At 46.1% G+C, this 27,779-nt stretch overlaps 1 protein-coding gene across 1 annotated transcript; it reads right to left on the reverse strand.

Annotated features, from left to right (window-relative positions):
* Positions 1 to 232: 232 nt before the first annotated feature.
* On the reverse strand, positions 233 to 27,779 carry enpp2 (ectonucleotide pyrophosphatase/phosphodiesterase 2; the record flags this gene model as incomplete). The annotated part of the gene is made up of 25 exons (XM_079757032.1): positions 233 to 403; positions 811 to 964; positions 1,490 to 1,622; positions 1,890 to 1,967; positions 2,387 to 2,522; positions 3,677 to 3,816; positions 4,230 to 4,275; positions 6,151 to 6,398; positions 7,835 to 7,922; positions 8,341 to 8,416; positions 10,238 to 10,365; positions 10,489 to 10,520; positions 10,673 to 10,798; positions 11,162 to 11,270; positions 12,175 to 12,247; positions 12,886 to 12,951; positions 15,519 to 15,574; positions 16,618 to 16,737; positions 17,315 to 17,394; positions 17,764 to 17,861; positions 18,222 to 18,282; positions 20,498 to 20,623; positions 21,658 to 21,813; positions 27,243 to 27,348; positions 27,762 to 27,779. 25 exons carry the CDS (start codon positions 27,777 to 27,779, stop codon positions 233 to 235), a joined length of 2,625 nt encoding a protein of 874 aa, XP_079613158.1.

The following is a 27,779-nucleotide window of genomic DNA, read 5'->3' on the forward strand; positions in this document are numbered from 1 at the left end:
AAAGGGACACAAAGCATTACTCTAAATCGGTGGATTCTTGACCAACACCTTACCAACACCACCAACTTCAATGTCTCCATGGGACATTCTTAAAAACCCATTGAACAAAATAAATACTGCATTTTATACATTTAAAGATTTTTGGGAGCTCTTTTTAGTTGAGCATTTAAGATCTTGCTGTGGACTGCATGTGTGGGACTGACCAGAAAGGCCCTCTGCGTTGCGCGGCTGTTCAGATCTCACTCTCGTAGGTGTGCATGTACGTCTTCAGCCACAGGATCTCGGGGTAGCTCTGGGTGGTCCGGCGGTAGAAGTCCAGTCCTGTCAGGAGCTCCACGTCTCGGACCCTGGCCGTGTGCATCTTCATCAGCTCCTCTACCCACCGGGACTCGTCCTCAGAGCTCTGAGACAACCATGGAATTAAATAAAGGTCATTAGATCAATCAATCAGGACATTAGGATGTTTGTACCCTGGGATGTGAGGATGAACTGGAATACACAATCTTCAGTGCTTGGATCAATCAACATTGTTTATTTTCTGTTGATGAATTTTCTGTTGATGAATCGACTACTATATATAACTATGAAAGCGCATATGTCTAAAGCACTACGATACTTTTATCTTTGTCAATTTAATGATTAGAAAACAACATTAATCCTCAACAAACCTAAAGACGTCCACACACTGTTAAGCGCTAACCTATTTTTTTCATGTAGTGCAGGATTTTCGCCTCAAGGTGGCAGCAAACTCACTAAAGAGACTACGGCTACGTGTTAAAAGGAGACACCAGCTCTGTCATCGTCACTCACGTTACAGGCCTCCTCGTTGTCCGGTCTGTGAGGCAGGACGAAGGCGAAGCTGCTCAGGGGCCCCGTGCAGACGTCTGCGGCCTGGGGGAAGTCTAGGCAGCTGGTCACCACCACAAAGTAGTGTGTGGGGATTGGCATCGTACCGCTCACATACCTGCACAAGCCCATTCAAGTCAGTGTTAGTGAGTTAGTCAGTAGCCGTGTGAAGCCCTTAGGCATAGTTACAGTTTAAAAGGGCATTTAAGGACACCCTCCTAAACCTTAGCCAACCAAAAAGAAAGGAAAAACTCAGAGAGAGGGATCCCTCCTTTCAGGTGTTGTTAGGACTGCAGTGGGTTTCATAATTAACAGAAATACACAGAGTAACCAATATCTGTCATTAAATGTATGTTTTTTATGTAACGGCCCCATACAATGTGGAATATAATGTACATTTACTGAGAGAGAAGTAAACAAGAAAGCTTTTAGTCTTCAGCAGTAAAATATGTTTAGTTTTATCGCCATTCCTTTCCTGAACAATCTTTCTATCTCTGGTGAACTAACTGTCAACACCAACCGCTTGACCCCTGAAGTGCAGGGCATATCTGGCAGAACCCTCACAATTATTAACTAGAAAATGTAAAGGTTGGCAATGGCATACATTGAATTATTATTGCTCGAAAAAATATAGAACCCTTACTGTTTCATTTTTTCAGCAGAGTCCCTGACTCCGTCGTGGTCGTAGTCGAAGATGGGGCCGGCCACCACGTTCACCCCGTTCCTCTCCATGGCGTACCTCTTCACCAGAGCCCTCTGGAAGTAGCCCCAAACCTCTGAAGATGGAGAAATCATTAATAATTATACAAATAATACAAATCTCAAAGGATTATGTACCTTTACATAATTATTTTAGCTGGTATTTTTCTCTGCTGTCATACCTGTCATGCCGCAATGTATCACATACATTGTGTGTGTGTGTGTGTGTGTGTGTGTGTGTGTGTGTGTGTGTGTGTGTGTGTGTGCGTGTGTGTGTGTGTGCGTGTGTGTGCGTGTGTGAGTGTGTGAGAGAGAGTGATGTGTGGGCACAGCAGTGGGCTTACTTTTAAATGCAGGATACATGGGAACTGTGTTGGTGATGAGGAGCGCTTCGTACTTCCCATCCATGGTTGAAGAGAGCTCTGTTAATGTGTTGAAGAGGATCAGAGGTAATCAAAAAGAATTAAAAGAAACACCAAAAAGTAATAAACAAATCAAACAATTTCTATTTGTGGTTGGGTTCGCCTTTATGACACTGTTTATTTGTTAATTTATTTATTTGACTGGGTATTGTATTAAAAGCGTTGTTGCAGTACTTGTGCTAGCTGAGGCCCAAGTCACATCACTGCAATAGCACAAGATTAAAAAACATGCAAGACAAAAAAAGAAGCAAAAAACTGTTTTTAATAAAAACAAAAAAACCTGTTGTTGGTGTGCAGTTAGTTTTCCCGAAAGGAAAAAAAACAAATCAAATCCAACTTTATTGATAACAAAACTTTCACAATGTAGGCTGGAACACAAGGAGCTCCCATGAACAGAGCGAAGGCGGTGGTGGACTCACGCGGGGGGTACAGGAAGGCGTAGGACATGTGTTTGTCTGCTCTGTAGTTGGTGCAGGACTGGCTGAAGGCGGGGGGCACGCGGCGGTCCGGTCTCACGCAGTTAGACAGGCTCTCGGGCAAGGGGTGCACCTCCACCTGGACCCACAGACACAAACACACAAACAAACACACAGGGAAAAAATATTAGGTTGGATTTAGACTTTTATCAGTGTGGGTGTGTGTGTGTATCTGTGGGTGTGTGTATCTGTGTTTCCTTCTCTCTCTCCCCCCCCTCTCTCTCTCTCTCACTGTATTCTCTCTCTCTCTCTCTCTCTCTCTCTCTCTCTCTCTCTCTCTCTCTGTAGAGAGACAAAGAAGGTGATTGATATTTAAGGAGGTTCCGTCCAGGTTAAACTATCAGCAGGGATGTATGTCATGGGGCTGAGCTCCATCATTGCTGTGTAAATAACCTGCTGGTCATACCCCATGGTGATGACATGTTGTGTTGAGTGAAAGCTAGAGGGGGGCTCAGAGCTGTCCACCCCTGTACATGCATAGACCCTTGTTTTTATGCCTCAACCCCCAAGAGTTTGGTTGAGGTGTCCATTATTCAATGTGTCTGAGTATGGAATCTCACACTCACTACCCACAATTAATTAGCACATTATGGTAGATTTGCGATTTCTAAGTAGCTTTAAGCTAGATTGTAAATGTTGAAAACGCTGGCCACCCTCAAAAAGGGAGTCTGGCTGAGAAAATAGAGAGATTTCTCTGCACTGCTGCAGAGTCAGAGTTATTTAGCTAGATCCCTGTAGCCTCAAAGTTAGCTTCTAAACGACAGCATGTGCTTAATAAAGAGCAGATTTCAACCTCATTTGTTCGCATATTGTTCCTTGAATGTGAACTATTTGGCTGAGTTCTCCTGAGACTCTCCTCTAGACATGTGTTGGACCATAGAACTGCCTGGGGCAAGGTTTAGACATGATGGACTCCTTGTGTGTACAACCAGCGATAGTGAGAACCCCCTTTAATAGAACAACAGGACTAGTACGGCTGGTTCTGAGCTGACTGTTTCCATTGCAGGTCAACTCACCCATTCCAACAACTCCTGGTGGGACCCCCCACCAGACCACACACAAATAAAGCATTTTATATACTTGCACTATATTATACTGTTTGTTTACACATTTGTATATGGCCATGCCCCAGTCCAGGGGTATTATTGTCTCATGTCTCATGTCTGTGGGGGGCCAATGCCATCGCGATTAAAGGTGTATGTTTTGACTGAACGAGAGGCTGGAACCACCCACCTGCCGGCCCACGGTGAAGGCGGTCCAAAGGGGCATGGAGAGTGCCTCACTGTAGCCACTGATAAAGTCGCTGTGGTGGAGGACAGAGTACTTGGCGCGGAACATGACCGCGGGCCGTCCGTACGGCAGGTTTCTACTGTCTAGAAGAGGGATAGAACAGCACAGAACACAGAGCCCGGCATGTATCAAACACACTTCAGTATTAACTCCTTCTGACGGTCAAGACATGAAACACAAATCAAATAGGTTACATCCGCAGTCTCCAGGTGATTAAGGTAAAAAGAGAGGGGATATTTTTTAATCTTTTCATCCTCTTTTGATTAGTTTTCGATTCGATTTTTATATTATAAATATTCACATTATTCACAATAACAATCAATGCAAAGGAAAATCACTATTATAATCAAGTTAGCATATTAGCATCAAAATTAGCATGTCTGTAATCAAACGGACCAATCTATGCCATTTTCTTCACGTTGCAGTACAACAAGTCATTCTTTGTTGCAATGCGTTTGCTGTTTAAAGATAACATGTCCTAAGCGTCGGAACTGACCATCAATAGCTTGCTTCAGTCGTTGGTTTAGCTCCTCCACTTTGTTCTGTAAGAGACAGAGCCAGAGTGACTCCAGGTTATAGCCTCTTACAAGGGTCACTTTCAAGCCTCTCTGTCCCCTACTTTTTACACGCAACTGCAAAAAGATTGGAGAGTCAGACAATCTTTTGCTAGGTATTTGCATTGGAAATCAGAAAACAAACAGTGCATTGCAGAACTGGTTTCAATTTACTTTCAATTTGATCAATATAGAAAAAAAAAACAGTTGTAATTGTTATTTGTTTCATTAATGATTGTTCTTGCAAATGATTTAAGTGAAAGTGAATTGAACAGGTCTTCCACAAAAGCAAATAAATGCATCAAGCATACATCTTTTAGAACAGTGAAAAACAAGAGATTCTCATGAGGTTTGAGATGGACAAACTATCCACACTGTCAGTGTAGAGTTTGTTCATGTTACCTTATGATATTCTTTTACACAAAAATGCAGTTGATTTGATTATCGATCAATAATCAATAGAGCCATGCAATAGATTGTCCTATACACTAAAAAAGCTTGCTCTGTAAAAAAGGGTTTTGATACTTCAACGCACTCAACGAAAGTCCATATTTAATAGTTAGACATCAAATCAATTCAGTGCTTTTATTTCCCCACAAAGGTATGTAGGGGACTTTGTTCGAACCTAAGAAAATAAATAAATGCACACTTTCAGGCTATTCATTCGCATGATCGAATAATCTAACTGGACCTCCCAAGCCACTGAAAATGCTGTTTTTCATTTGGTGGAACAACGTATTCCGTATTTCAGTGCAAAAATTTTGTCATTAGCTAAAGTTAGCTAAATGTATTTGAGGAGTCATCTGTTCTTAGAAATGCTAAACGAAACAGCTCGGAGTATAATTTTAAAAGTCATAGTTGTGTGGCGCTACTTTGACATACAGTATGTGCAAACTATGCATGTTTGAAATCCACACTTCTAAGTCAAATGAATGACGCAAAATTGAAGTGACAGGAGGTGGAATGAAAAACCATTAATGGTCGTTACCACTCAAGAAATTGGAAAATATGTATGTTTATAAAAAGTAAAATATTTTACAGGTTGATAGACATCACTTTCTGTAGCCCGGGAAGCCGATATATTACTTCAAGACAAGCAACAGGAAATCCTTGTTTTGCTTGTTTGAAAAGCTGAAACTGAACGAACCAGCTGGGTCCAATCCATTAGTGCTCTGACCCTTTTACAACTGTAATGTGTTGAAGTCGTACAGCAACACATTATACACTTACATGACATACCCTTGTTTATAGGCTACAGATATTGCAAACAATATTGAGAAAGCCAACATATTATTTAATATTCACAGTTTTCCCAGAGTGGTCTGCAATCACAGAGAGAAAAAAAAGAAGCTACAATGATCAACATTAGCATAACATAAACAAACACCACAGGCAACACTTTGAGGGCATGCTAACAGTTGGACCTCTGAAGACCAAAATATCAAATCAAATGTATTTAGCAAGATTTAAAGGTGACATATTGTACTACCAGGTGTGAGTGTGATTAGCCATTACAAGCCGTTTTGAAAATCTGCCTCTTCTGACATCACAAGTGGGTGTGTCCACCTAGATGTGTGTTGGATAGATCAGTCTACCAGCCTTCCCAATGGACTGTTGCAAAATTTGCCCATCTATCCGTCATATATCTAGGTGGACACGCCCACTTGTGATGTCAGAAGAGGCAGATTATCAAAACGGCTTGTAACGGCTAATCACACTCACACCTGGTTGCATAATATGTCACCTTTAATTACTCTTTTTCTTTTACAACCTTATGTTCCATATGTTACATTATAACGTTATGTTCCAGTTTTGCGCGGTACGATTCGACCAACGTCTAGCATGGTAAACAGCAGTGCCCACCTGCATGGCCTCAAAGCGCTGTTGTCCGTGACGTTTACTAGAGCGCTCCGGGGCTGCCGCCGAGACATCGGGGCTGACCTTGTCATCGCAGGCGCAGCCCAGGTCGTCTGTTACCGTGGGAACGGGGGCGGGCGGCGACGGCCTGGACACCTCCTCGGGCATGGAGGGCCTGAAGACTGGGCTCCTCAGCAGGTGGTTCAGGCTGCCGTGGGTCCCGTTGTTGGCGGCCGGCTTCAGACCCAGGAGGTCTGAGGAAGGGCGGGAAACAGTTAAAGGAGACATGTTGTACCACCAGGTGTGAGTGGGATGAGCCGTTACAAACCGTTTGGAAAATCTGCCTCTTCTGACAGTGGGCGCGTGGCACTAGATGTGTGCTGGATAGATCAGTCTACCAGCCTACCCAGTGGCCTGTAGCAAACTTTGCTCATCTATCCGTCATACATCTAGGTGGACACGCCCACTTGTGATGTCACAAGAAGCAGATTTTCAAAACGGCTTGTAACGGCTAATCACACTGACACCTGGTGGTGTAATATGTCCCCTTTAATAAATGGTGGTGGTGGGAGGTACACTGCGTATAACGTCCAGAGTCCAGAATGTATTTTTAGAATTTTGTCTCTCTACCTGTCAGAGTTGAATAATGTACCAGCTAAGCAATTGTTTTAAAATCGAACCCGAGGTGGTTGAATCTACGCGCCATGGGCTGTTGTCAGGAGTTCATTTTGGACTAACTGGTCCCATGCTCACAGTCACATGAATCAAAGAAAGTGTTTGATGAAGTGCTTTTTTAAATGTGTTGTTGTACAGTATTTAATTGAAGGCTGTGCCACAAACTGTATGAATAAATAGCATGTCTTATGCCATTAAGTGGATTGATAATACAAGGGCCTTTGAACATGGGCACATTATTAGCACACTTTTTTTCTACAATGAAACTCAATGAACGCAGGAATTCTGCACTCACGGTAGCATTTACAACCCTGCACTCTCACCTTGTGTAACTTGGCAATATTAAACGAGAGGGAGTGCTGTTATACTGAATATCAGCATGGCTGGGATTCGGTCATAGATTTGATTCCCAAGTCAGAGTGTCGAAGATATTCACAGCTGTGCTAATATTCAGTATAACAGCACAACCTTGAGTGTTTTATACAACGTTAAAAGCACAGTTTATTAACTGGCAGTAATAGTTACAGATAATTATTTGTTTCCTTATCTATGTCTATCTATTTGGCTCCAGCAGCACAAATAGTTCTGCAACTTAAGTAGGACATAACTGTTGCCAAGCAACATTCAAAAATGCTCCTTCACATTTTCTTGCTACGTTGTGTATCTCTACACAAAGTAGCAAGCTACTTGCAGGAAAATGTTACTGCAGGCCAGTTACTTTTTATCATGTACATTAATCAGTGTATTTACATTTATTGCGTAGTGAGTGAAATACGAGTCTGTTGATAGTTACTTTTGGGGCATGTGTTTCCCATGAGTAAACGTCTTATGATCATTAATGTAATTAACGGTTATTTGAAAACCCTATAAAGCAGAATGAAAGAGGTTTAGTTAAAAAGTCCCAGTGTTGTTATATTCTATCAGCGCTCATGGATTGCTTACTGTTCAATCAAACTACTTGGTCGGAACATAATGTAGTAAAAACGGTTTATAAGGAATAAAAGCGATGCCTTACCGCACATGACATTATAAAGCTCAATGTTTTCAAAGGGTGGCACTTTAGTCTTGAACCTAAAGGTAGGCCCGTACCCTAAGAACGTGGTCTGGACAAGAAAACCAGGGGAGAAAGCGTTAAAAGCACATAATACAGAAACCATTGTGAAACGTAATGTAAAATGGCAGAAATAATATGCGATAATAATCTGGCACCAGCGAGGGAACTGCAGGGCTGAATGACATTGGCTTTGTCCGAAGAAAAAAGTGGGGGAAAAAAAAGTACCCACGGCAGTTATACGACAGAAAAAGTGTTGTGGTTAGCAGGAAACACGTTATTCTCCCTGTGTCCGAAGCGTTTAAACTCACTCGCCGTCATCCACGGTTCTATTTGCGGCGCTGTGTCAGGACCGATCCTGAGTAAACGTCCTCACAGTGCGCTACAATTGGCCCGGACACATCGTGAGGACATGGGAAACAAGGGGACCTCCGCGTGGAGTGGGGTGGTTTCCCCACCGCAGAGCTCACCTGCATGCTGGTGATCTTGTTGTCGTAGCCGTGGTCCCCTAAGAAGCCACAGTGCCTCTTTCCCTCCGGCCCTTTCCTGGAAGGCACGGCATTGTCAGGAAGATTAAAAAGCAGAGCCTTTCTCTTGCGTCTCCTTTAAATACTGCAAGCTGGGTCAGTGGTTCCCAACTTCACCTTGATACTTAGAACCCAGCCAGAAACGACAAGGTTTTAAGAAAAGTTTGCATTATTTTCTAAATACTGTACAAAAAGACTCAAAAGTGAAGCTCTTTCTTGTAGTACAATAAAATGTTGCTTGTCTAGAAGCTCAAACAAGGACATTTACCCTGTGTGTGACTGATCTGCTCAGACGGAAGAGGTTTGCAGACAGCAGGCGTCTTTAAAAGTACCTTCGTAACCGTGACGATTGTATGTCTAAATTTATACAATCTTAGCTTTAGTTCTGTTCCATCACACTTGCCAATTAAACATGCTACACTAGAGAAAAATGACCCATGTTATGACACTTAACATTTTGAAGGTTAAATTGTGGTTTATATACAGTGATGCTTACTATATGGCCGGCGAGGGAGAACAGCTCCTTTACACCAGTCTGTCTGCTGGGCTCTCGTAGAGAAAATGCCTTGAGTGTCTATCAAAATACCACGTCAAGTGATGCACTGTGTTCATGCATATATCTGGATGTCTGTCCGTCTGTCTGTGAAGCCACAAGCACGCAGAGCATGCAGATCGCTAGCTGGAGCTCCAAGGAGGACAGACCTGCTGTTTCATTTGGGCTCAGCAGTTAGCTGCTGGAGGATTTATAGAAGCGTGTGTTAGAGTGTGCATGTCTGTGAGAGGGTTAACATTCCTACAGTGCTGCTCACTGCTTCAGTGTCAATCTATTTATCTCTGCTATACCTTAAAACCTTAAAGATGTCTTTCATTAAGAAGTATCTGTGTGTGTGTGTGTGTGTGTGTGTGTGTGTGTGTGTGTGTGTGTGTGTGTGTGTGTGTGTGTGTGCGTGTGTGTGTTTGAGTGTGTGGTATGGGTTTCTCACAGTTTACAGTTCTGACAAGCTCACACCTTTTAAGAGGGAGCCTGTTTTTTACCATAAACACACATGCACAAAACCACCCATAAACACACACACACACACACACACACACACACACACACACACACACACATCCGCCCACACACACGTGTTGCCCCACTTAAGTTTGTTCTGAGTGTTCAACCCTGATGACTTCATTGCCGGTTTTGCTTTGGAGACACTGCACAACGTCAAGGTTTAATGTCTATGTAGTGTTTAGTGTGACAATTGAATTAACCTGACACGTAGTGGTTTTCACACATCTGTGATAAGATTGACCCATTGCCCTCAAAACAGTATTCGTAGACACAGCATTAAAAACAGTCCCCAGAATAGTAGTGCTGGCACTACAACAGACAAATGTCCAAAGGGGGAACATAGGAGGATTATAGCCACCCTCAGACAAGAGGTGGTTTGGGTTTAGCTAGTCCGGCCTGTTATTGGTATTGAGGTATAATGGATGTTATGAACACTCAGACAGATGTGTATGCATGAAACAATATGTAACATTCCGCCTTTGCCCAAACCAAACCATCGTCTATGACTGTTTGAATAGCTGAAAGCAATATAAAGCAACATTTCAATTGTTTTTGGTATCAGCGATAACAACTTCAAAAACAAGTGGTGAAAAAGCTCCAAGGTTGAAAAGTCTAGCGTGATACACAAATAATATGTAGCAATTACAACTCCCTGCCCGGTATCTTTTAGGTAAAACAGATGAAAGGGACCAATGAAGTTTGTTTCATACTAACTTGTTTGTTTCATTGGAGATAAATAAGTGGCATTTTCATTGAGGTGAATGCATGAAAACGTGACAGTACCTGGCCACATGCCACTTCCTCTCCACCAGAAGATGGATGTCTTCGATGCGGCGGTTGTTGGCGTAGTGCAGCCGTTTGGGAAGGTGCTGCTTCAAGTACGGCTTGAAGTGCTGCTCAGGTTTTTTACACTAAATAAGACAAATACCCTTTAGTTGGTTAATGTGAGACCTATTCTTTCAAGATAAGAGAAACGTACTATATGAAACTGGTCAACTTGCCCAAAAAAAATTAAAAATGTATAATCGACATACCGTTAGATTTGCAACGAGAGCCTTTGGGTCATCTGCAAATGGACAACCATTATAGTATGACAAAGTTGTCACAAAGCTTTACAATGATAAATATAATATTATACATTTTCTATTTACAAATAAGTTCAGTATACTTATTTCCATTCCCCTATGTATTCCCTCTCTTCTCTCCCGTTGAACTTACATTTTGGATTGTTGGGATGCCTGGAGCGAATTCTGCCTAGCGACCCAGGGACAAGGATGATGTCGTCAACGTTGGACATGTAGTTGCTGAGGAACTCTGTCCTATCACAACTGGCATCCTCCATACCTGAGGGCAGATCAGAATAAATATTATAGTAGCGTGCCAATTGGCAATACTCGTCCCTAGATAGGGTTTTCTAAACACAATAAAATATTGTTTGATACAATTTAATATGTCCCCAAAAAAAGCCATTCGAAAGAATAAGAGACGGCATTACATTACCATTTTAAGTGGACCCAATAGACATGAGAGGAATTTACCTTTCATACACAAATGTGTTTGTCCATTAAACTTTTTATTTTTTATTCTGCATGTCGTTTTCATGATCACTTTCTAATTCTCAACAAATTAGCACCCTTGAAAGTGTGTGCGGACCAGGGGTTTTATATGTGTGTGTGTGTGTGTGTGGATTTGAGTGTGTGTGTGTACCGTGATCTCCCACCAAGATGACATTGACACAGCGATCGAGTCTCATCTGTTTCAGGCCATCCATCAGTTGGCCAACGATCCTGTCAATCACCCTCAGAGGGATGTTCACCTGGAGCAAATCACAGAGCACAGCTATAGTGCCCTGGCAGGATGGATCGTATGATTGTATAGCACTATAACACTACTAATCCCAGATGGGAAAGTCCATTCTCTGTCACAGCATAAACTACAGAACAGTAATATTATTCAAAGATAGGTTCCAGAAAGATTTAACAAATAAAACAAAACATATATACAGAAAATATGTCTTCACACACAATTTTGAGCATAGAAGTTTGTGTATTAAACAGTATATCATTGCATCAAATAAAGAATTGACCACATTAAGGACCATGGCCTAAGAGCCGGGACTTATTTGTGATATTTCACATCGTAAATCAAAAACTTGATTTGTAATTTGAGTAAATACGAAAGATTTCACTTGCGCCCAAGTACTAAATAACAATTTGCCTGTTTGGCTAACTCTGTCATGTTCCCAGCAATGTAATCAATGTGCCATTGAATAAATAGATGAATATTTAAACAAAAAAAATAAAGAGTGAGAGAGTTCAACTTTCATATGGAGATGACGCAGAAACCCTTCTAGTGTCACGTCTTAGGTGCACCTCACAGAATATCAGTAGAAATGAGTTTGTGGTTGTTCCCGTCGAGTGATAATGGAGCCTCTGGTCTGTGTATTGTGTCATATGCTTTCCTGGGACCAGGCAAGTGGGAATCCCCTCTCTCTCACACACATACACACATACACACAAACACACACACACACACACACACACACACACACACACACACACATGCACTCATACACATCTACATCCACACACACACACACACACACACACACACACACACACACACACACACACACACACACACACACACACACACACACACGTGCACATCCTCACTGGCTGGATATTAGATGTAAACCAGAAGAATGCCGGTGTACTCACCTCTGGACTCGAGGGGCCAAATTTGTGTCCATACGCGTCTGACTGCTCCGAGTGCATGGCGTAGACATAGGGCCTGAGACAGAGCAGGGTGGGGAATACTGTCACACATGGTTGGGAATATATATAGTATCCGTGGTAGGAGAAGCAGAAGCAGTCATTTGTTTGAGGGACTACGTGTAAGAAGGAGAAATCCCTTCTCATTAGTGCCCCCTTTGGCTGGTAAGTGAACTGTAGCCCGCTCACGCTCTCACTTTGAGATAACTGGAGCTCTGTGCTTTGTTGAAGTCCGACCCTTTGCAAAGTAAGTGCCGTGAAAACGTAACTAGGTACGTTATCTTCTGAGAGCCATAACACGTTAGTGAGAAAGTGTGGTTTTCTTCTGAACAAATTGCACGTTAAAGTTATAAGTTGCCGAAAAAAGTACATAGAGGCAGACATACACTGGTTGGATTTGCGGGAACCTGTTATTTCTTCGTACAGTTATTTATTATTACTAACACTATTATTATTTTCAGAATATGCGTACATATCATGTACAAAAATAATTCCACTTCTTCCCTGGCTCTAGGAATATGGTCAAACTGTGCATTGCGCACATTCCCCACATGGCTGCTTTGTATATAATGGCCATGCTCCAGGTATAGGCACTGATGCTGAGTCAGATCTAAACAAACTGAGAACACAGACGCAGAGCGATGTGATGTAGCTCACCTCTCGCCCTCAGGGAGATGCAGCCACTGCAGCATGGTCAGGATCCTCCGCTGAAGAGGAATAGCACTGAAACACACACACATGCATGCACACAAGCACGTGCACAGACACACACATACACACCAAACAAATTGAAATCAAAAAGTGACTTTATGTTTCAATTTGTAGCCCACTTTTAATCCGTGAATATATGCATTCAAATTTCTCATACTTTTTAAATAATTGATCTTGATTGCAATCTATTGTCGTCTAATCTGATCTAATCGATTTCCTTCATAAGTGCGGCTATGATAACTGGCGTACTATCTTGATCCTGTTCCTTAAAGAGTCCGATACACACACCTATCAACGACAAACCCAAAACCCCGCCAAGACAGTCAGTGGTTCAGATATTCTGAACTAAGCCACGCTCTGCCTTGCTCCAAACCACCTGAAAGTCACAATACAGGTCCTCAGCAAATCCGGAGAGAGAACCAGGGTGAACAGCTGTCAGCTCTCCTACTCTTGCTTGACGTGTTGAGGTACAATTACTGGAATATAGGGGAGAGGGCTGGGGTGGGGAAGGGGGGGGCAAAGCACACGGCCATGACGGGACGGACACGAAAATGCGGTTTCTGAATTTTCGCGTCCAAAATAGACTTGAGTCCTATATGAAGCCAGCGAAGAAAGACTGTGTGCTTGTTAAAACAATATGATTCTTGGTAACGCTACAGATATGCAGGGTAATTCGCACTCGGTGCGCTTTGGGCCTCCCACTCTCTGGGACGTTAGGCATTATGTTTTAAGTTACCTATTCCAAGATTGCTTTTATCTTGAGTCGAAATATAGATACATAGACGGTTAGTACAGACCATATTGCTCCTCATTGTCGTTGAAAATTGTCATTTTGCGACTTGATGGCGGATGAATGAATGATGAATGAAAGAATGAATCCTCGTTTACTTTATGGGGGGTCCCCGCTATTCTTTTGATCTCCATCACATTAGTTAATGATTGTATACAACCCGTTAATTACTCAACACTTTCCAATGTTGACACTGCTTCTTGATGAGTCTCTCTCTTCTCTCTCTCTCTCTCTCTCTCGTCTGCAATGTGTGTGTGTGTGTGTGTGTGTGTGTGTGTGTGTGTGGTTCTTGGGAGGGGGAAGGCGGTGGCAAAAGAGGGACTTTTGGGTCCCTGCCTGCAGCCTCTGCTCCCCATTACTGTAGCTCACCAACCATGTCTGGGGGGGCACTTTAACAGAGTATACAGAGTACCACATGCACACAGACCCGCTCTGTCAGCCTGCAGCAAACACACACCCACACACACACACACTCACACGCGCACACACACGCACACACCATCACGCACGCACGCACACACACACACTCACACCATCACGCACACGCACACACACACACACCCACCCTCTCCGCCACACACACGCGCATTGGAACGCACACCAAGGCAATTGCACATGTATTCAAATTCGACTCAAATCGAATCATCCAAATGAAAACACTGTAATATGTAAAACTGCTTTACATGCATTCATGGGAAGACACACACAGAGACACACGTGTGTGTTTGTTTAAGAGTCTTGGGGTTGCCAATGGCAACGGAGGCGCTCTAAAAGGTTGTCCCTTGCGTCTCGGCAGAGCCGCGGGTCTGCAGCGCTGGCCCGCGGAGCTGCCCTGCGTAGTGTAAACAGCCCATTTGCACAAATTGCTGTGAAAACAGCCCAATGCCATCCATCTCTAGAGACCCGCAATACACACACGCACACACACCCACAAGCACACGCAAACACACACACCTCTCCTTAACCACCAGCGCACATGCAAAAACACACACATCCCCATACCCACCACACACAAACACACTCACACATCCCCCTACTCACCGACACACATGCGTAAACACACACGCACAAATGCACATGAACACACACACACACATCACCCTTCCCACCAATAGATACACGCAAACATCCCCCCCCCACACACACACACACACACACACAAGTCCCCCTACCCACCCACCCACTAACACACGCACACACACACACACACACACACACACACACACACACACACACACACACACACGCACACACACACTCACATACACAGATACCGCATACACGCACACACACTATCAAAGCCTTCTCTGTGTCCATAAATGTGGGATCCTTTGTGTTCATAAGCTATACGTTTGGCAGGCGTGCGCTGCCTTGCACGGGCGGCAGAAACATGAACGGACATGTTCTGTTGACTTTGGAGGGCCTTCTCACCGCTAACTGAAACAAGTTAAAGTCGCTAAATCGGTTTCTAGAACAATGGCCCCGCTGAGATTGATAGGAACATGAAGGAAGGAGAAAGGAAGAAAGGGAGTTTGAGGTTTAGTGTCTCAAAATCTGATATTTTCCACATTTGAGCTAGTCAACTTGAATAAGAGAGCGGCGGGTAAGTCAAATGTATCAATGAAGTCCCTTTCAAGAACACTGCTTAACAACAGTTGAGATGTAGATGTAATGTACACATTTTCACAACGCGAAAGGCCGGGGAACAAAGTATTTTGACGTAATACTTCGGCTGACATGCGAGCTCCACATACATGGCCATGAAACCAACAGGACGATGAGGACTTACATGGGCCAGAAGAAAGTGGCGGCCTTCAGGCCCTGCTTGATGGCTGTGATCCAGATCTAGGAGAACCAGGCGAGGAGAACAGGTCAGGGCCATGCTTTAGCACTACTCACATCACCGTGCGACCAGGCACTGAACCAGTCGTTCAAACTGTCCCCACTCTGCGCCAGGACAAGATAGAGAAGCCTGTGTGACCCTGGGCACACAGCCAAAGGGTTCCAACACCAGGTTATCTCTACGATAATCATATTGCACTGTGATCATAGCGCAACTTCACTCGTGGTGAGCAGAGGAAATAACTTGCATTTTAAAACCTCATTGAGAGAATTCTCCTAACCATAACCCTTTACAATAAGGGTATATTAACTAACCATTTGTAACATTAGTTAATGCAGTAATAGCCATTATTATATTGTACGTGCATAGGGTTGTTATTATTATACATTAACACCTTTACCTTAGTTTAAATCAAATTCAAAACAACTTAAATCATCATCACACTAGGGGTGTGATGATGATTTAACTTAAATCATCAACACACTAGGGGTGTGATGATGATTTAACTTAAATCATCATCACACTAGGGGTGTGATGATGATTTAAGTTAAATCATCATCACACTAGGGGTGTGATGATGATTTAAGTTAAATCATCAACACACTAGGGGTGTGATGATGATTTAACTTAAATCATCATCACACTAGGGGTGTGATGATGATTTAAGTTAAATCATCATCACACTAGGGGTGTGATGATGATTTAAGTTAAATCATCAACACACTAGGGGTGTGATGATGATTTAAGTTAAATCATCATCACACTAGGGGTGTGATGATGATTTAAGTTAAATCATCAACACACTAGGGGTGTGATGATGATTTAAGTTGGGGTCTTACGAGCAGCTAATAGATGGTATGCACCGCGCTGCACCGCGCTGCACCGCGCTGCACCGCGCTGCACCGCGCTGCACCGCGCTGCACCACGGATGCCAACATAAGGATAGCAAGTATAAATAATAACATAACATAACAAGGAAAACAAAGGTTAAGTAATATGAAAAGAGGAAGAAGAGGAAAGGAGGAAAGAGGAAGGGGGAGCTTACGGGCTGCCCTCCCCACCAGCGATGGTTGAGTTTCTCTCTGCCCTTCAGGCTAAAGGTTGAATCGAACCCGGGGTCATGCATGGAGTTCCCAACGATCCCGTGAGACTCCGGGTAGAGGCCCTGCAATACATTTAAACAATGATGGATCTAGTGATCTTAAAAGAGCTCTAAATTAAGCAAATATTGCATGAATCTGACATAATCGTTAACCCAACTATGATGATTGGGATGTTGTATGTGTGTGTGTATGTGTGTGTGTGTGTATGTGTGTTTGTGTTTGTGTGTGTGTGTTTGTGTGTGTGTGTCTGTAGGTGTGTGTGTGTGCGTGTGTGTGTGTGTGTGTCTGTGTGTGTGTGTGTATGTGTGTGTGTATGTGTGTGTGTGTGTGTGTGTGTGTGTGTGTGTGTGTCTGTAGGTGTGTGTGTGCGTGTGTGTGTGTATGTGTGTTTGTGTGTGTGTGTGTGTGTATGTGTGTGTGTGTGTTTGTGTGTGTGTGTGTGTCTGTAGGTGTGTGTGTGTGTGTGTGTGTGTATGTGTGTGTGTGTGTGTGTCTGTAGGTGTGTGTGTGTGTGTGTGTGTGTGTTTGTGTGTTTGTGTGTGTGTGTGTCTGTAGGTGTGTGTGTGTCTGTAGGTGTGTGTGTGTCTGTAGGTGTGTGTGTGTGTGTGTGTGTGTGTGTGTTGTGGGGGGTAAACATACCGTGGCCAGGGAATAAAGGTTGGGGAATGTTTTGGATGGGTAAACCGGTCTCATGTAGGGTGCATGAGTACCACATGTTCCTATAGGAGGGGGAAGAGGCTGTGGTTACTTGTGTTAGTGAGATCACTCAGCATGGTCCGACCCTGTAATGCGGGCAAGACGCCTAACCCTATCTGTTCCTGACGAGCTGGCTGTCGCCTTGCATGGTTGACTTGGTGTGTGAGTTTGTGTGTGAATGTCAGCATGAACCTTTGTAGGACGCTAAAGAGTCTGCTGAATGCCCTGAATGTAAAAATTGTAATGTGGTTAAACAGTTAAGCTCAACCTTCAACCTGATGGATTGGAAGAAGAGGAAGAAGAGGAAGACACATTTTGGTAGGCAAAAAATTCTGTGCCAATCCTGGGAACCATGAAGTAAGAACAGGTGTCCCGATACGGGGCCAACGTACGCAGCTTCTCGATGTTGGGCATGACGCTGCCGCCCCGCTTCATGTAGGACGCCCTGAAGCCGTCCACCGACAGCATGATGAGGGGGGGACGCACAAACCTACACACACACACACACACACACACACACACACAGACACACGTACAAACATAAATACAAAAACACCAACATTAAACTATTTATTTTATTTCATTTAGTTATTTCATTCAAGCAATGAGCTTGAGTAATCGCTGAAAATGTGCTGGTGGAGGTGGTGGTGATGACAAAGGGTGACGTCAGCTAAATGATAAATCTGGTATATAATCTCCTTTGTATTATATTTATAATTTCCTCTAGCATTTTGTACCTTTCTAGAACATAAGGCCCTAAACAGGTTGTGGCCTGTGACTGGTTTCAGCGGCCCCAGCGGCCTGCGGCATGAGCCCACGGTGGGCAGAGGGTCATGCGTGTTCCTCTTACCCAGCAGGGCACTCCGGGGCCCGGATCTCCTCACACTCCTCCTGCAGCCATGATGTGTCTCCTGCAGGGAGGGGTGTGTGGGGAGAGGGGAGAGGGGAGAGGGGAGAGGGGAGAGGGGAGAGGGGAGAGGGGAGAGGGGAGAGGGAGAGGGGAGAGGGGAGAGGGGAGAGGGGAGAGGGAGAGGGGAGAGGGGAGAGGGGAGAGGGAGAGGGGAGAGGGGAGAGAGGAGAGGGGAGAGGGGAGAGGGGAGAGGGAGAGGGGAGAGGGGAGAGGGGAGAGGGAGAGGGGAGAGGGAGAGGGAGAGGGGAGAGGGAGAGGGAGAGGGAGAGGGGAGAGGGGAGAGGGGAGAGGGGAGAGAGGAGAGGGGAGAGAGGAGAGGGGAGAGGGAGAGGGGAGAGGGGAGAGGGAGAGGGGAGAGGGGAGAGAGGAGAGGGGAGAGGGGAGAGGGGAGAGGGAGAGGGGAGAGGGGAGAGGGGAGAGGGAGAGGGGAGAGGGAGAGGGAGAGGGGAGAGGGAGAGGGAGAGGGGAGAGGGGAGAGGGGAGAGGGGAGAGAGGAGAGGGGAGAGGGGAGAGGGGAGAGGGAGAGGGGAGAGGGAGAGGGAGAGGGGAGAGGGGAGAGGGGAGAGGGAGAGGGGAGAAGGGAGAGGGGAGAGGGGAGAGAGGAGAGGGGAGAGGGGAGAGGGGAGAGGGGAGAGGGGAGAGGGGAGAGAGGAGAGGGGAGAGGGAGAGGGGAGAGGGAAGAGGGGAGAGAGGAGAGGGAGAGGGAAGAGGGAGAGGGGAGAAGGGGAGAAGGCAGAGGGAAGAGGGGAAGCAAGGGGAGGGAGGTGGTTAATAGATGACAGGTGTTTGATGGATGAAAAGCAGAAAAACGGCCGGTATGGTCGAACAACTATTCCGCTTTCTTTAACCGATATTTCACCCTAAAACTGGGATTTAGAGGGAGGGGCGCACTCTGGCAGGATGCTGGCTTTGCATGGACATCCTTGGAGGTATAGTATGTCTGTTGAGGAGCGAAGCGGCTGGAATCGTCGTGCGAGCAGATCGGCCGCATACCAGGCTCACACGCGACCGATAGGGTGGGCTAACTTGTGGAGGGTCTTATTGGTTTTAAATAATCAGTTTTCTCTCATAATGTTTGCTTGATTTAAATAACCTTGACTAACTCGTTAGGTATATGCTAGTCTCACAAATCAGGCTTTAGATTAACATCTAAAGTCTGACGGCAAACAAACTCAAATCATGTGTGAAGGGGGGCGTTTCGAGGGCCCAGATCTGTAGGCGCATATTTGTCTGGCTTGGAAACAACCTGGCCGACGGAAGCATAACAAACGTGATATGGGAAGGGGATACAAAAACAAAAAGGTTGTGTCTGTCGACACTCGTTTCAGAAGAGCTAACAGGACCTGGGCGGTATGTGGTTCAGGAGGTACAGCGGCTTGGCTGGTAACCGGAAGGTTGCTAGTTCGTTCCCCGGCTCCTCCTAGATGAGCGTCTAGGTGTCCCTGAGCAAGACACCTAACACTAAATGCTCCAGACGAGCTGACTGTCGCCTTGCATGGTTGACTCTGCCGACGCTGGGTGAATGATTAGCAATATTGTCAAGCGCTTTGAGTGGCCACCGGTTAGAAAAGCACTTTATAAACGCAGTCCATTTACCTGCTGGCATAACCCGTCATGCCAATGTGTTCTGCCCTGATTGCAAGACTCTTCTACAGCGCTATCACCATAGTGCTGCCGCGGATGATCACACTGGAGGTCTATTTTTATGTATGCCAGCCACACGCAAACTAACCTTTTCCTGTACCAGTGGGAAGACAAGCGAAAAACTTCCTGTCCGGACACCAACGTCCACATACAAAGTGTCTGTAATAGTTTGAAATCAAATCTGTGTAGTCGGCTGGCCACGGTAAAAATACATTTCTTCAAATCTTCTTCTGAAACCTCCATCTTGCGACCCTCAAATGAGTCACTCTCGGAATCCATACGCAAATCTTGGTATAAAAACAGGAAACCCTGCGCAGTTTTCCCCCCTAGAAGTTTGGCTATTGCATTATCGAGTTTCTGAATCTGAGATTAGGTATATATAACTCCTTACGACTCCTTGGAGTGGGAATGTCAAATTCATTTTTACTGGAACCGACTGCTGTGTTGTTTGTTCTGAGCAAGCTCTTATTTTATTGGCTGGGGACATTTCTTTCCAACAGGTAAAAGTAGAAACAGACCCAAAAAAGAAATGAACTGTATCCATTCTTTTAATAAAAGCGAAAGCTGCAAACCTCTACAGAGACTCTTGTAGTTGGTGCAGCAGTCTCCTCTGGCCAGACAGTCCTCAGAACAGTGGCAGGCGTGGAGGTCGTTGCGTGCCTCTCCACAGCGGTCCTTACTACACTCGTAGCCCCCCTCTGCACGGAGACAGCACAGAGAACGTCATCTGACTGGAAATACACCATTGCTCTCAGTTACTCCCACACACCAACACATACAGCCCTTTTGTCAAATTGTCGAATTATGTTTTGCTTCAATGCTAAATTGTTTGTACATTGTCAACTCTCATGTCAAGCACATTAGGCAAGTCATCTGAAGTTTTTCTAATCATTAATGATATCAATTACATTGATCATTTTTTTAATTAATTAATTAATCAATTAATTAGATTTCCGATTTTGAATTTATGTAGTGAAATTCCTCAAAAGTAAACCTGGCACCTAACTATGGCAGTGGCACTATTCAGCATGCTACTGTAGCTGCTATGTGCTACCTACACCACCTACTGCAGAAGGTGAGTGCAGCACCAAATGAGAAACAGCTTTGTGCTCAAGAACAATGCAGGAGGCTACGATTACTTGCTGTTTTATGCTTCTACAGACCACCTACTTGAAGGAGAGTCTGAATTAAAAACAGACCACCAACATGGGCCTGTGTGTGTGGCTGTCTAAATGTGTTTGTGTGTTTGGTTTGTGGGGGGGGGTATAGCCGGCAGAACAGAGGAGTAGAAGAAGCGATCAAAGAAAAAATTGTTAATATCTATTGTGGCGATCTTTGGAAAATGTTTCATATACAACTAGCTGGAATTCTAGATAAACAAATGGCGCAACAATTCTTGCTGATAAAGGCCATTGACAACATGATTGGACTTTGAAGAAGGATCGTGAAAGCCAACATTATTAAAAAAGGTCACTGAAGGTCAAAATCATAAGCATTTACCATTACAATACGTAGAAGCACAATGGGTAGAATACTGTAATAAGTTGATATCGAGACCTAAAACATTATCCAATGCCCCTAGCAGTGATGCAAATCCCATGTGTTTGTGTACGTGTGTTGTTGGTAGATGTGTAGGTTTTAAATGGGTTTGCTGTGATTTTTCTTGTATGTGTTTGCCCTGAGTAAAACTATGAATGAACAGCCAACGGAGAGTAGGAGAGCGCTAGGCTACCCGTGCGGAGGCAGAGCCGGTCGAAGTCGGAGCAGCAGCTGTTGTAGGTCTTACACAGGTTGTCACATCTGCAGTAGGGGGGCTCCGTCTCGTGGAGCTCAAAGCACCGGCTCTTACAGGAGCCAGAGCCCGGCAGGTAGGCAGACGCATAGCGAGCTGGAGGACGGCACGCACACACACACACACACGCACACATACACACACACACACACACACACGCACACACGCACACACACACACGCACACACACACACACACACGGTATGTTACTATACAATATTACTATAACAATTACTATTACAATGTTACTATTGACAAAGTAACTCTGATCTTAACTTCAGTTCACGCAGTTCTGAGGTTATAAGATGTTTTTGAACAACACTGGGAGTCAATGCCACCTAATCAGGATCAAATGACCGGAATACTGTATAGTTTTGAGGGTGAAGACATCAAGTCATCCCGTTTGGTTAGGGTTGAGGGCGTGTGGGGGGGGACATACGGCGTCTGGCCTGCAGGAGGGATTACGGGCATGTTGGGGGCACACCGGATCGGCTGGATGGATTGGGTCTGATTGCGGACACCTGCTCGCAATCAGACCAAACAGGGAGTGTGTATTTACGTGCCTGCTTTATCTTGTAGTGAGAAGGGATCGGGAGCAGAGAGACAAGGACTGGAGCACATTAACTATTTTGTGAGAATGTCTCTGTAAATGCTCCCTGTGACCGCGGTGGCCGATTTCTAATTTCTGGACTGTCGTAACTCATGCAAATAAAAGACTTGCGTGTGCTTCCAAGCAACCCCGGTGTCCATTCGCTCCTTGTTACAGTGGAGCCCAACGTGGGGCTGAGTGCGGATAATGGAACAATCACCGTTGGCGAGTGTGCTCGGACATCTGGCACAGATGTCCGAAAGACAGAGCCAGCTGCAGCACGTGCAGAACGAGGTACTCAAGGAGCTAGCCCAGACCGTGGCGGCCGATCGGGCTATTCTCCATGAGTTCCCCGCCTCCGGAGGGCGCGGAGATGATCCCAGAGGGGTTGGAGCCGTGCCCCACATCCACATCCCGAAGATAGGGGAGGCAGACGACGCTGAGGCCTTCCTGGAGACCTTCCAGGGAGTGGCCGAGGTCTCTAAGTGGCCTCGTCAGGAGTGGGCTCACCATCTTCTGCCACTCCTGATGGGGGAGGCCCAGCTCGCAGCCCACAGTCTGCCGGCCGGGGCCAAACGGGACTACGACACCGTCGCCAGGGCTATCCGGGACCGGCTTGGCCTCCATCCAGAGGAACATCGGCGCCATTTCCAGGTGTTGACCTTCGCTGAGGGGGACCGACCCTTCGCCTATGCCCAGCAGCTGCGGGACCAAGCGAGGAGGTGGCTGGTCCCGAACCGAAACACGCCAGAGGGGGTCGTCGAGCAGATAACCTTGGAGAGGATCATCGAGGGGCTTCCGACCAGAACCGCCGCCTGGGTCCGGTACCACCGCCCCGAGAGCCTCTCGGCCTCCGTCGACCTCGCGGAGAGCCACCTGCCCCCCCCTCCGACGGGCCAGCCACCGGCTACACTGGGCCCGCGCACCGGCGCAGCTGCCCTGCGGCGGGACAGGCCGACCCCGGTGCCGAGGGCGAAATGGGAAGCCACCATGTCAAAGCAGGCACATGAATCACCTCACCCCCCCCAGCAGACGGGCGCTCAGACGGCACGGGAGGGGTGTTGGCGGTGCGGACGGCCTGGCCACTTCCGGCGGGAGTGCCCTATGATGGACGTGGGCCAGGTCGTCCGCGTCACCGGTGCCCCGTCTCCTCCCCACGGTCCAGGCGAGGCATACAGTGTCCCGGTGAGGATACAGCAGGGTACGTACCAGGCGCTTTTGGATTCGGGCTGCATGCAGACCATGATCCATCAGCGCCTGGTGCGATCCGAGGCATTGGTGGAGGCATCTAGCGTTTTGGTGAGGTGTATACACGGGAATGTTCACGAGTATCCCTTGGTCCCTATCGAAATTCGTTATGGGGGGAAAAAGCATAGAGTCAAGGCGGCGGTTAGTTCGAGCCTCACGCATCCCCTGATTCTAGGGTTGGATTGGGCTGGGTTTCCGCAGGCTGTTAGGGGGACTACGGGGGTGCGTACACGACAGATAGGGACATGTGAGTTGTGTGCTGTGTTCTGTACCGATGCGGGGGCGTCCGACGCTGTTCAGGGACCGGGGGAGGCGCCGAGTCCTCAACCCGAGGTCCCAGCGCCGAGGTTACCACCGGTGGAGGACTCCCCCCTCAAGCAGTCTCGAGACGCTACCCTACACTCAGCCTTCGACCAAGTGATAGCTATTGATGGTACTCGGGTACAGCCAGACGCAGTGCTGACTTACCCCCACTTTGTGGTGGTCAGGGATAGGCTTTATCGGATGGGTCGTGACACCCGGAGTGAGGAGGTTGTAACCCAATCGCTGGTACCCAGGAGCCACCGGCGAATGATTTTCCAGGCGGCGCATTATAACCCTATGGCGGGCCATTTGGGATACGATAAAACACTTAACCGGATAATGGCTCGGTTATTTTGGCCGGGGATTCAGGCGGAGGTGCACAGGTGGTGCGCCTCCTGTCCCGAATGTCAGTTGGTGAATCCCCCGGCCATCCCCAGGGCACCCTTGTGGCCCCTTCCCCTGGTGGAAGCCCCCTTCGACCGCATTGCAATGGAAATTATCGGGCCATTAGAACGTTCCGCACACGGGTATCGATTTTTGTTAGTCCTGATCGACTACGCAACCCGATACCCGGAAGCAATTCCTTTGCGCAACATCTCCGCGAGGAGTGTTGCGTAGGCGTTGTTTCATGTCATATCGCGGGTGGGAATCCCAAAAGAGATTCTCACTGACCAGGGCACCAATTTCATGTCACGCACGAGTAGGGAACTTTACGGGTTGTTGAAGGTCAAGGCCATTCGCACGAGCGTCTATCACCCAGCCACGGACGGCTTGTGTGAGAGGTTTAACCGGACGTTAAAGACCATGATCCGTAAGTTCATACACGAGGATGCTCGAAATTGGCAACAATGGCTAGACCCTCTGTTGTTTGCAGTGTGGGAAGTGCCTCAGGCTTCCACAGCTCTATGCTCTATGGGCGAAAGCCCAGGGGCGTCCTGGACCTCATTAAAGAAAACTGGGAGGAGGGGTCCAGTGACAGCAAAAATAAAGTACAGTACGTCATGGACTTGCGTGCAAAGTAGGGGTCACTCAGTAGGGGTCTTGTCACGTAAGCACTTGCACCGAGCCGAGGAGAGTCAGAGACGCCTGTACGACTGAGGGACTAGATTACGCGATCTCACCCCGGGGGACAAGGTCCTTGTACTGCTGCCCACCTCTAGCACTAAATAACTCGCGACAAGGGCCCTTTGTGGTCATACGGCGAGTCAGGGACGTGAGTTACGAGGTAGCGTGGTCGGACAGGGGCGAAAACAAACAGGTGTACCACATCAACCTCCTTAAGAGGTGGAACGATGCAGTCCCTGTCGCGACGCTACCAGGGAGAGAGGAGTTCGGACCCGAAGTCCCTGCTCCAGGTCCCACGCCTCCGGTCGGTCGAGGTGAAGACCTCTCTGTGAGTCAGGCGGCGGACGTTGCTAGCCTGCAACTCCAGCTTGCCGACGTGTTTTCGTCCCTGCCTGGTCGCACCCCGTTAATCACTCATAACGTCGAGACGCAACCCGGGTTAACGGTGCGGACACACCCCTATAGGCTGCCCGTCCATAAACAAGAAGTTATGCGCGAATTGGCAACAATGTTAGAGTTGGGCGTGGTCGAGGAGTCCCACAGCGACTGGTGCAGCCCCGTCGTGCTTGTGGGGAAGCCGGATGTCCATTCGCTCCTTGAACTTGTTACAGGGCGATACAAAAGCCATATAACTGTTGATGAGCTCTTTTAAAGAATCAACAGTTAGCAGTCCTAAAGCTACTAGTGGAAGGATTTTTACTGAACCCAATTCAGTTACATGCTCAAATTAAAATGAGTCTGTATGTTGCTAGCGACACTGTATGTTTCTAGGCAAGGTATAAACAGAATGTGCAGGTTTTTAAGAGGAAATTCCATTAGGGACAAATTGCAACAGTCACAACAAGATGTTCTTGTTGTGTGCTACATTAAAACATTCGAGCTGTCCAGAAAAGTGGGAATTGTGTGTGATCTGTGTGTGTGTGTGTGTGTGTGTGTGTGTGTGTGTGTGTGTGTGAGGGAAAAAGAGAGAGAAAGAGAGAAAGAGAGAGAATCAGTGTGATTCTAACCTTACCATTTAAGATTGTTAAAGATAAGTTTTATTAAAAGTGGAGTATATCCTGTTTGAGGTCACACTTCCAAACTTCCTGCCCTAGAGTGTCATTAAAGTGTATTACCAATCCTGCTCATTAGCTAGTTCGGCTACATATGTAAGAAAAAAGTATAGATGAATTGTTACTCAAGCCAATCTAATATCCCTGGGGTGGAACTCTTTTGTCTTCCACCCCAGGGTGGAAGAGAAAGGATCCCCAAAGCACACAGCTAAAAAAATATTTGCCCGCTTTTATAGTGTTATATGAGGCTAAAGGCGAGTTCTTTCGTGTCAGCAGGGGTCATAGAATCTGAGGCCAACAAATGGGCCCTGAGTTCATATAAACTCAAGGTAGAGCCAGGCAAACATGCTCCCTCTCTCACTCTCTTTCTAGCTCTCTCTCTCTCTCTCTCTCTCTCTCTCTCTCTCTCTCTCTCTCTCTCTCTCTCTCTCTCTCTCTCTACGTCGCTCTCAAAAACACACACGGATCTCTCAATTGCCACCAAACAGGGACACAGTGATCTCTTGTGCCCACTAATACCCACCCACCCACACACAAACACACACACACACACACACCTATACAGTCTATGGCACACACGCACACTGACACACTGACACACACTTGCCCAACAGACATTGCTTACTCATGCCCTATGTGCTGGCAGGCCCTTCAAATAGAAAATAAGCCTGAAAGTAAATTATACGTTAGCTAGAGAAAATTCTGAGCTACACTGGTTGCCTATATGGAAAGTTAGTTTTCATTTAATTGCGCGTTGCCAGTGTTTAAGCTAACCACATCCAGGACACTGGATCTGTGTCACTCTGGGTTTGCCCGGGTGATTGATTGCCTCTGAAAGCCACACAGGTTATGACAGTTTGTACACCGATAGAAACAAAAAATCTTCTATGAAATGCAATTTTTTTTTTGGTCAACTGTTGTTTTGTACGTTTGGCCTGCCCACGCAGAATAGCTTCAGGCTCGTCCTGTGCTTGTCCTGTACAGCCAAGATACATTCACACGAGTCCAAAATACACGGAACACAACGCCTGAGCTGAGCCTTTTGGGCACTGAATTACCCCGAAGGTGTTGCTTTAACTTGTATGTTGGATGTGATTTGATGCCACTAATGTGATATGTGAGGTTAATGCGGCCACATTAAAAAAAAAATTAAGACAACACATTTGAACAAACTTTGTAGTGAATGACCTTCTTTAATCAAAATGGATGCTTTTTATTTTGGTCTGACTTGAAGGTGTCAAAGAGTCCGAGAATGTGTAACTACTTACACTCAGTCCTGGGGGAGCCCCCCCCCTCTCCAGACCGTCTGGGCCGGTCGTAGACGAATCCCCCGCACAACTCACAGTTACACAGGACACACAGGACGCACAACACCTGAAACGATACACACACACCTGCACATTTTAATGCTTCGTTCAAAGTGCCAGCCTTCTCCTGTGGCGGCTGGTGAATCTCTCCCTAAGTTGACTTTCTAATTAGTTTTTTGGTCGGATTGAATATGGATTCATAGCAAAACACTTGCTTGCATAAAGAAACAAAGTTCCAGATGTTCAATATATCGCATAATTCAACCTCTGTTAAAGTAGTTAATACTGAGTTCACTTGAATCACAAAGAGGTCTTTCCAGCAGGAAACATATCAGTTTGCATTAATACCTTGAATTAAAGGTGTTACCTTCCTTTCTTACATATTGGCGTTAATATTAGTTGACCTGGTGAGTTTTCCTGATCCAGATGTGCTGGACTTCTTAAAGTGCAGGAAAATGCTATGTTTCATCATGTTCCCACTGACTGGGTGAACTTCAT

Source organism: Pollachius pollachius (genome assembly GCF_949987615.1).
Source record: "Pollachius pollachius genome assembly, chromosome: 1".
In the NCBI taxonomy this organism is placed as follows: domain Eukaryota; kingdom Metazoa; phylum Chordata; class Actinopteri; order Gadiformes; family Gadidae; genus Pollachius; species Pollachius pollachius.